This window comes from Hippopotamus amphibius, chromosome 16 (assembly GCF_030028045.1).
Source record: "Hippopotamus amphibius kiboko isolate mHipAmp2 chromosome 16, mHipAmp2.hap2, whole genome shotgun sequence".
Classification (NCBI taxonomy): Eukaryota; Metazoa; Chordata; class Mammalia; order Artiodactyla; family Hippopotamidae; genus Hippopotamus; species Hippopotamus amphibius.
Window position 1 is genome coordinate 19,189,480 of NC_080201.1, and position 10,882 is coordinate 19,200,361.

The window sequence follows — 10,882 nt, forward strand, 5'->3', positions numbered from 1 at the left end:
TATATTCACCAGCACCTATTGAAACCTTACAACATAAATGCAATGCACGGGGAATATCTAAGTGTAGACAGCTGACAGGTTTGGAAGCCAGAAACTGGCTTGTGAATGCAGTATCCTGTACTTCCAGCCTGCAGCTGCTGCTTCATAATATTGGTTGAAAACAGCCTCTCTTCCAGGCTTTGAGTTACTACCTGGGGGAAAGGGCCAAAATTATGTGAGTATATAGGCCATTTTCTTTCAAGGGTCCAGGGTCCACATTTGTAGCATGGGTTTACTGCTGTCATACCTACAGGGTAGTCGATGAGGAATACAAGCCTTGCAAAAGGCCTCGCCAGAATCCAAACTCAGCAAGTAATGGTCAATGCACATCAGCTGAACCTATGTCTGTTCACTCCCAGGCTGTCTGCACCACTTATGGGAAAACACATTTTATTCTTTAACTGTTTTATGCCATATTCCAGGACAAAGAAGCACCTTGTGATCTGATTATGTATGAAATGACACTTACTTTTCCCTCCCTCCCACCACCATCCTATATCACACAGGCTTCTTTCTGAAAAGCCCAAGTCTAAGATCTAAGGAGTCATATTTCTACATTTGCCCCTTCTGAGTCCTGGGGGGAGGAGAGCAGCAGCAGAGCAGTAGACAGAGCAGGCCTTGAGTACTGGTGAGCTTAAGTGACTCTCTAGACTTCTCTGAGCTCTAGTTTCTTCATGGGAATACCGTCATCCCTTCCCCTCCAGGGTTGTTATGAGGACAGAGATAGTAGATCAGAAAGCACCAAGCACCGCACTCAGCATACAGTACTCTTTCCTAGAGTCTGCCTCACCCTGCCTGCTTCTGCTCCAATGCAATCAATTCGAAGTCTGAAGACTCTCCATAGCCCTGAGTTAGGCTGCCCAGCAGTAGAAGAAAAACACCACCATCCAAGACCCTGCCCCTTGAAACTGGCACACAGCTGTCAAAAGTTTTTAGAGAAGTTTTTTTTACAGAGCTTCTCATGGTAGGCCCAGTGAATGAATGTGTGCCTGTCAGAGATAGAGAGATGGGCTGGAAGGCCAGGTGCCACTGCTGGCACGGGCCTCACTGGAAAAATTCTCTCCAAAGAGCTTTCTGAGATCAGCTCAGATTGTCTGCTCCCCTCCACCCCATCGATCTTCACAAGATAGCAGGCCCAGGTGGCACCATTATGCCTGGCAGACACTAGAAGAAAGAATGTTGTAATTTTCCAGTAAGTCTGTGTGAGTGTCTAAAACCATAAGGTCTCAAGCAAGATAATGGAATAATGAACCCTGACCTTAGGTCACTTATTCTCAACCCAGGACACACAGTTCTATTTCTGAGAGGGCTATTCCATGGTGCTAAGCAGGATGAAGCAACACTTTAGCATCTTTCAAGATCCTTGTATGGAGTGTCTGAATTTTCTTACACACTATCAAGATCTGATCATTTTTTCCCTGGCATTGTTACAATTGAAGAATTTTCAAAAGCAAGCAATTCATCCTCACGATCCATGTTTTATTAGTACTTTGTATCTCCAGAACCAAAACACACACGTGGGGTTTAAGCAGGTCCTTCCAGTTCAGGAAACCTGTCTCTGCTGGTTGTTAACACCTCTTCCCTCTAAGAAATATGGGACCTACTTGATATGCCATTGAATTTCCAAGGTGTGATCTGTTGGAGACAAGATATTTCTGAAATATTTAATGGGGCCAAATGATTTTCTGCACATGATGGGAAGCAAAGAGACAAATGGGAAAGGAAAGGAAGGAGGGCAGAAGAGGACAGAACCCACGTTTAAGAAGCACAGTATCAGAGCTCTGAGAAACCATTTCCTCTTGATCCTCACCACAGGATTATTCTATTATAAGGAAACCATATCCACATTACAGAAGGAGAACTGGTCTGGTTATTAACTTGCTACAGTCGTACAACCAAGAAATGGGGAAAGCATGGATCTGAACCAAGGTCTGGATTTAAAAACCTATGATTCCAGCTGCTTAGAAGACATTGGGGGAAACTGGCTTAATTAATGTTAAAACTGCTATTTGTAAGGACTTCCCTGGTAGTCCAGTGGTTAAGAATCTACCTTCCAATGCAAGAGATGCGGGTTCCACCCTTGGTTGGGGAACTAAGATCCCACATGCCGTGGGGCAACGCAACTACAGAGCCCACACACTCTGCAGCCCACATGCCACAACTAGAGAGAAGCCTGTGAGCCACAGCGGAGGATCCTACATGCCACAACTAAGACCTGACGCAGCCAAAAATAAAATAAAGTAAAATAAACAAATATTAAAACAACAACAAAAAACCTACTATTTGTACCCAAAGACTGGAATGACAGACAACAAGGTAGTGATATAAGAAATAAACTTCATTTTATTGGTTAAGAAAAACTGGTTTAGAAATTTTAAAGCCTACTTTCAAATGTTCTAATCTTGGGTGCCTAAATCTGATTTAATTAGATGTATAGGTGGCTATGAGCTCAAGAAGCAAGCCCATTATCCCTGTTTTGATGGCTGCTACTTGACATGAGTAATTCCCTCATGGTCTAACACTGAAAGTCAGATAAGGTTAGGGATGATCTGAGTGCAAAAAAGAGGAAAAGTTACCATCCTTCACTTGGCACTGTGGCTCCACGAACCTCTGCCCCCTCCCACAAGTCTTGTGTTCTGTGGTAGGCACAAGAATACCAAGCACTTGCTTGGAGATTAAGCATTCCCTGTCTCAGAAGGACCCCTCACATGGGCCTCACTACGCTGGCAGAGGGGTACAGTACTATAAAATGTAATGTCTGGGTATAAGTAACAGGCTCAACTCTGACACTAAGCCAAACTGTGAAGCCTCTTAGAAATCTCACCCACTGCTAATCCACAGCATTCTCCATGTCAAAAATAAGCTGTCATTTGCTGTAGGATCAGAAACTAATAGAAACAATTGGAACTAAAATCATCAAATTGGAACTTAAAGGGTCTCAGAAAAGGCACTGAGGGGACTTCCTAGATGGTGCAGTGGTTAAGAATCTGCCTGCCAATGCAGGGGACACGGGTTTGATCCCTGCTCCAGGAAGATCCCACATGCCACGGAGCAACTAAGCCCGTGTGCCACAACTACTGAGCCTCTGTGCTGCAATTACTGAAGCCCACTCGCCTAAAGCCTGTGCTCCGCAACAAGAGAAGCCACCGCAATGAGAAGGCTGTGCAATGAAGAGTAGTTCCCACTCGCCGCAACTAGAGAAAGCCTGTGTGCAGCATCAAAGACCCAATGAAGCCAATAAATAAATAAATTTATATAAAAAAAAAAGAAAGAAAAGAAAAGCCACTGAGAACATATTGTAGCCTGTGTAAGATCAAAACTATTCCCTGAGGTTTGTGACATACAGGGCACCACAAATGTTGTTCCATACGGCAGCACACGGTCTGTGTCCTAGAAGAACCATGGATTCCAGAGAGTTCAATAGAAGGGAGATCGCCTTTTTAGAGAGATAAGAAGAATCTTATTTCTAAAGGTCTATAAAAATGTTTCTAACTTTACTTATAAAACCTAATTAAAAAAAAATCCTAATGTTTAGAAAGTTCTGCTTCAGTGCTAACCTAAAATATGGTACACTCTTTCTAGAAACTGAAAAGATCTTTGTAGGTGCATATAATATTATACTATAGGGGTTAATTCTTGGCACAACACTTCATAGAGACCACCGTAAATCAGACAAAAAAAAAAAGTAAAATATGTTCATTAATTTGGAGCCAATGTTTTGCAATTTCCATATATCAGAACATTCTCACTAAAGGGGTGAGCTATACCTGCTTCTTTTCAAGTCTGGGATGCTCTGGAGCTAGAATCTGCACTGCAACAATCCGGAACACAAACCAAAGCAATCAACAAAGCAGAAAAGACTATTTTCAACATGAAAGTGGAAGGCAAGAACCCTAGAAGACCAGACAATCCCTGAGGTGACCTCCCACTGCAAAATCCCCTTTTAAGGGCCAGTAGGTAAGTCAAACATAATAAAAAACCAAGTTCGGTTATTACTGCCCGTCTAAATTTGGCAGCACTAGATTATCAAAACTACAAAAGTTTCACAATCAAAGAAAATGTACTTGGTAACTGACTAATGTTGAAGACTCTCCCATTGAGATACACTCACCTAGGAATTTCAGCTAGTCAGTATCTCCCAGAGCATCAACCTCCATAGGTGACTCACTGATTAGGGATGCTATTTCAGTAAACAAATCAGCTACCACTCACCTGTTCACTGTAGAGAACCTGGACATTTTTAATGATGCGACAGTGCTTCTGAAGTATGGCTACTGCCTGAGCCAGAGGCATTCCTGAAACAAAGCAAGGAGGCTTGTGTGGTTACTTGGGCTATCCATTTACTGACATCTATCACTGTACTAGACGTTAGTCCCTGCAGTAAAGCCTGGGGTGGGAGTGTGGAGCCACTAAGGTCTATGGTCATATTGAGTAAATAAAAGTTCAATAAGCAGTAAGAGCTAGAGAATAGTTATCAGCAAGCACTAAGGGAATAACTGGATTGTATAAGGGGAGGGAGTAAATATAAAAGGCTTCCTGGAAATGGGGACTTCTATGTTGATCCCAAGCAGGCAAAAGGCTTAGAGAAAGCAAAGTCAGCAGGAACCAAAGAATAGAGTAAGAAATGCACTGACTGCATGACTCTGGAGACCAAGGTTCTGATTCTCATTCTGCCATGATTACATATAACCTAGGGCAGGTCCTTCCCCTCTTCCTTTCTGATATCTGTCTCCTCACTGAGTCTGCAGGAGCACATGATTTGTAAGGGCTCATTTTAAAAGTAAAAAATCACACATCTACCAGAATCAACTTGTTTTATGAAGAATTTCACTGGATTCACACTTATCAACCCGCAAATATTCTCTAAATCTTAACACTTGATTTTTTAACTCATGGCCCATTATAAACAAATTCACATATGCCCCCAGTTTAAGAAATCCAGATCCCAACAACATCTCAAAGATTCCAGGGACTCGTGGGGAACAGCAAAAAGTATGTTTTCACAGAGTGCATTATATCTCAAACAAGAAGAAACTCACAAAGAGAATCCAAAAACAAAGCTTCATGAGTGCAAGGACCGTGTTGGTGTTATTTACCACTCTCTGCATCCCCAGCCCTGGGCACCCACATAGCAGCCGTAACATTTATTTAGTGGGACTGAGGGTTATGGGCTAGGTAGTAAGAGAAAGGAAGAGGGGCCACCATATGACCTTGGGGCAGCACAGTGCCTCACATTCAAGGTCAGTTTACCTCTGATTCAAGGAGAGATGTGCAGAAAAGAGCTCACACCCAAAGAATTAGAAGGTTAAAAAATGTGTGGCCCATCTCCATTTAAACAGTGATCTGATCCTGCCTTCATTCAATGGTCCATTCTACAGTTTGAAGAAAGTTGGAGGGAACCAGACCTTACTTCGCAGCCTTCTGTAGCATAGAGCCTGGCACATAGTAGAGACTTAAAATGTTTAAGAATATGAACAAGTTGATACACCACTCAGCTTTGCCATTCCTGAAATGGAGGAGCATCCATGCTGTCTCTCCCAAAGGGAATGGGCAAACATCCATGTGGGCAAGACAAATAATCTCAGGTGCTGAGAAAGAGAAAGCCACATGGCACAAACCAGTTTCTTGAGGGAGAGTTCTTTCGCACCTAACCACATCAAATTCCTGCCCTTGGAAGCTTTCGGTCCTGAGTCATCCAGGGAGTAACCCACCTGGAGGAGACAAAGCAGCCACCAATGACCAGTTGTCACACAGCTGCTGGTAAAGAAAGGCTACAAAAGGCCTCTAAAGTGAACCAACCATGTATATGGCAAAGAAACCAGAGCGGCATTCTAGCTCTAAGAGTTTCCTAACCCCTCAAAGGGTGTGGCATATATGGTCAGTCTTCTAAACTCTAAACACCCTACTCCTTACTCATTTGCTTGCTTATAACCTGCCAATGGTTTCCCATTACAGGAGGATAAAACCCAAACAAGAGGCCATCACCTAACAGCCCTGAATATTTTGGATGTTGTCCACCTCCTCTACTCTTTCCACTGCTCACCAAGTCTCCCTTTGTTCCAAGCACACATCAAGTCCTTTCCCACCTTAGGCGCTTTCTTTTTTCTCCCACAAACTCTGCTGAAATGCTCTTCCCATAGCTGGTTCTTCTCACTCTTCAGGTCTTGGTTCACACTTCACTTCCCTGACTGTCTTATCTAATGAAGCCTCCCATCCCATTTACTTATCTGTAAGAGTCTCCCCTATATGCCTACTTGGGGATAGAGACGATGTCTTACGGCTATATCCTCAGCAGTCAATCACCATGCCCACCACACCATAGCAAGTGGTCCTATGTATCTGTTGAGCTCTGAGGCAATTAGGTACAACACATAGATCCTGTAGGTCCTTGTAACCACCCTCCTCTTCTGAGAACTCTCATCCTGTCTCCATCAATACCACTCTCTCCTGCTGTTCCTCCAACTCTCCTGGGTCTCTATGATGGGCAATATTTCCTTCTGCCCATCCTTCATTCACCCAACCACCTAGTTTCTGACTCACATCTCAATCTGTTTTCTATATATATCAAAAGGCAAATAAAAAGTTGACAGATTAAAAGTGACTTTTTAATCTTCTCTTCAATCTGGCCTCTCCTCTGTATTCGGGATCTCAATATCTCCAACACAGTCACTCAAGGCAGAAACCTCTAGATTCCTCTTCCTTACACATCTCTCCAAATCTAGTCTCCAAACTTTCTTCCTAAACCCACGCCCACAACACATTATACTAACAGACATCCTTTTTCCCACTGAAGAAACTCTTGATAGTGTCCCACACAGCTAACTACAAATAGGGAATCTGGGGAGCTGATCTTCTTCCATTAGTACATCATGCTCTAATTACAATACCAAATTGCTTGTAACTCCAACCCCCCCACCCCTGCCCCACAGCCTCTATCTTTCCCACTTTTTTTTTTTTTTAAACCTGACTGGACGATTTATGTCTATGGAAGTATAGTTGAAAAACCTGGCGGTAGACTTCTGATAGGGCCTTCATGGTGCTCACCGGCTCCAGGAATGGTACTGGCTCCTATGGATTAATAGGAAGCCTTCTCTGAACTCCCAGGCCAAGTCAAGTCCATTCTCCCCTTCCATAGCACCCTATACAACCTCTACCTCATTATAATAAAATGAACTATTTCTGTACTCCTTCCCTCCCACTAGACTAAGCTCTTCAGGGCATATGACCACTTCTTACTCAATTTTCAATGATTATAAGCATAAGAAGAGTCCACAGAACGAGACTTCAATAGAGTAAGTCCCCAATCTCTCTGGTACAAGGTAATCTCAGAGAAGGCTATTCTAGAGTGACCCTTTAAATCTGCCCTCCTTGGGCAATTTCAAGATTAATTAAAAAAAAATTTTTATTGGAGTATAGTTGATATAAAATGTTGTGTTAGTTTTTGCTGTACAGCAAAGTGAATCAGTTATACATATACATATATCCACTCTTTTAAAAATTATTTTCCCATATAGGTCATTATAGAATATTGAGAAGAGTTCCCTGTGCTATACAGTAGGTCCTTATTAGTTATCTATATTTTTCAAGATTAATTTAAAAACAAATTTAGAGATAGGTCTCCCTACCAATACATTCTGCAAGCCTCAAAGAAAACTTTTCAAGTCTGCACTGCCTTTACTCCACCACTGGTCAAGCCATGGGTAGCACTCTCAGAGATTCCTCTCTGCCTAGGCTTTCCTGTCTCTCTGTTGTTGGCATTTCCCTAATCTCCCAAGAGTACACAAAGGCCAGGAAGGCAGCCAAAAAGCTGGATGCAGCTCCTCACTGTGATGCCAGGCGGATAATGGCAAGGGCTAGATACATCTGCATTTGCACAGATTCCAGAAAGGACCCTGGAGACAAAGCTGAGCCCATCTTCAGAAGGGCAGAACAGTGAGAAGCAGGAAATCTGTGTTAGGCTTCTTTTTCTCTTTTCTACCTTTCTGAGCCTGTTCCTCATCTGGCAAATGGAGGTTACCTTACAAGGCTGTGGTGACTTTAGTCTAGCCCAAGAATGTAATTCTAAAGCACAGATCCACTTCCTAGAGCTATCCCTACCTATCAGCCTCAATTACAGTTTAAATGTGTTGAGAGCTGGGAAGAAAATTGAGAAAGGGGGAAAAATTACTTTTTTATAAAAAGCTTGGGGAAGTTAAATGATCACCATCTCTCAGGCGGACACAATTCAAAACTGTGGATTTTTTTTGGGGGGGGGCCACTTTGTGTGGCTTGTGGGATCTTAGTTCCCTGAACAGGGATTGAATCCGGGCCCCTGGCAGTGAAAGTGCCAAGTCCTAACCACTGGACCGCCAGGGAATTCCCCAAAATGTGGAGTTTTAGGACGCACAAAGGAATCATCAAGGCTGATGATCATCAAAGCTCATTCCCTGTATAAGCTTTCCCTCAAAGTTCAATTCTGGGCCCAATGTACAGAAATGCTCTTTTCACTGGTTGCTATTTAGACAGCCTAAAAGAACTACCCAAATCCTTGATTCCTAGAAACTGGCAAAGTTAGGAGTAGGTTAAGGTATCAAAACAACAGTTGACAGAAGCCTTACTCTCCCATCCAATTATTTGGAAATCTCAAATGATATCCTAATCACTGCTTTTGACCCTGAGACTGCACTACAGAGATCTGCAACCTAGTCACACCACCAAGTACAGTTTGAAACAATAGCTATAGTTTTCACTTCGCCCTGTGAAGTCTTGGTATGAGCCTAAGATGTAGTTAGGGGAGATTCTTTCCTAACTAGAAGCCAAACAGCATCAGCACAACAAATGGGCCTGGAGGCAAAGATATGATTAGCCTCTCAATCTCTTGGTGCTTCACAAGAAGCTGGAGTGTTTCATACCAGCTAAAGTTAAGTTATAAGAGGTGACTGAAAATTCTCCATAAAACTGGCTCCTACAACCCAGAGAAGGCTTGTTGTTCAGTTCACAGAGACACTGAGCACAAGTAGAGTCCTACCAGTAAATCTGTTCTGCAGTTTCTCACCTACCCTATCTTCACAGACACGAGTCTTCCAGATTCAAGGATAAGCTATAGCCCAATGGAGCAGCTGACTCAGTCCAGTAGCCCAAATTAGTGTGACAAAAGTTCAGGCCTGCACAAACAAACAGCACAAACACCTGCTCCCCACCTCCGCTTCCTAGTGCTGGAACATAAAGTAAACACACTCTGGGGTTATGGAATGCAAACACTTGTGGCACATAAAGGTAGTGACATTGAGGAAAGGGAAAAAATGGGCCAAAACCCACCAAATGGTCAAGGTACATTTTCTACAAACTAAATGTTACTTTCCCTATTTCATTCAACCTTTAACTCTCTTGGGTAAGGTCTGGGTTTAGGATTACCACACATCGACCACATGAAAAACGAGAAGGAAGCTAGTCAGAAGTTCCTTTAACACACACAAACTCTCCTCAACTCCCTTGACCAGACCCCCAAAGTCTGACGGTGGAAATGGTGCCTAGGTTTCTCCTTCCGGAGAGGCTTCCCACAGCCCAGAAAAGCAAAGGAAGACAGACTCCTGTGGTGGTGTTTAAGGGTGTCACTCACTTCTTAGCTATCTGGTCTGTAAAATGGGCACAGAAATAACAATAACAGCGACCCTCAGGCCCCCGGAGGCATTCCTTGAGATACGGATGCACCGGAGAACAGGGCCAGGCCCAGAGTAAACGTTTGGGGCGTGTCAGCCATTGTTATTGTTATTATTACTGTAGCACTGACCCGGGAGGGGCCCCGCAGAGGCCTGATGCAAGGGCGTCAGGGCCCAGCAGAGCGACACGCCGCCGGGTCGCGGCTGTCGGAGCGGGTTATCTAGTGGCTGGAGCCCCAAAGAGCCGAAGAGCCGCCGGCGCAGGAGAGGAAGGGACAGAGGCCAGAGGTGGGAAGGGAAGCAAGGATCAGCGAGTAGGGTCGTGAGGGAGGACCCCACACTCACCCAGCGCGAATTCCCATTGCTCGTTTCCCAGAGAGCGCTCGGGCACCACCTCCAGATCCAGCATTGGTTCGGCTAGCCGGGCCGGGGGCGGCCTCCCTGAGGCAGCGCACACAGGATCGGAGCTGAAGAAACGAAGCAGCAGGTGACCCACGGCCCCCACCGGCCCGCGACAGCCCTGCTCTCCACCTCCACCAGGTCGGCAGCACTCCCAACCCAACACCACACCTCACCTGACCTCACCTCACCTCACTTCACCGGCAGCAGCCTGGGGCAGCGGCGGCCGCAAGAGCGTCTGCGGCAAAAGTGGCGTGCGGGGCCGTAAAGCGTGGCGGAGGCGGGGCGAAGGCGGGATTTCAACCGCGGGGCGGAGCTAAGGCGGAGTCACTCACGCGCAAACTCGCGATATGCTGCTGCGACAGTCCTGGCCGAGGCAGAGAGAGGCCCGAGAGTGCCACCCGGAAGTGTGGGCGCTCTTGGAACAAGTAGTACGCTACTCTGTGAACCCCCACATCTGCACACCACACCGCACACGTTTCACACGAGGGTGTGTGAACCACTCAACACATACATGTGGCATGGCTATACAGCACCTGTCTGCCGTCTACGTGTACGTCCCACTCACAGTCACCGAGCGCAAAAGGCGAGTTCCGAGGGCGCACCTCCGGAGGCCCAGCCGGGAGGGAGGACGCGGAGTCTCAAAGCCCAAGACGCGCCAGCGCCCTGCCACTCTCGGTTGGGGCCGAGACTGAGGCCGGCCGCAGCTGCCTTTAGTTATCCAGGAATGATTCCTTCTTGCTGCGGCCCCTGGGGCTCGGGTGGAACTCAAAGCAAGCGAGGGGTGGGCTCCAGTACGTGTGTGG

The 10,882-nt window shown here is 45.4% G+C and overlaps 1 protein-coding gene across 1 annotated transcript in view; it reads right to left on the reverse strand.

Annotated features, from left to right (window-relative positions):
• PHAF1 (phagosome assembly factor 1) overlaps window positions 1-10,229 on the reverse strand; it is a 27,365-nt gene extending 17,136 nt beyond the window's left edge. The window contains exons 1-2 of the mRNA XM_057710798.1: window positions 10,023-10,229; window positions 4,252-4,334 (exon numbers count right to left, since the gene is read on the reverse strand). Of these exons, the coding sequence (XP_057566781.1) occupies window positions 4,252-4,334; window positions 10,023-10,086 (147 nt within the window). The 5' untranslated portion in view covers window positions 10,087-10,229. The remainder of the gene's footprint in view (window positions 1-4,251; window positions 4,335-10,022) is intronic.
• Window positions 10,230-10,882: the final 653 nt, after the last annotated feature.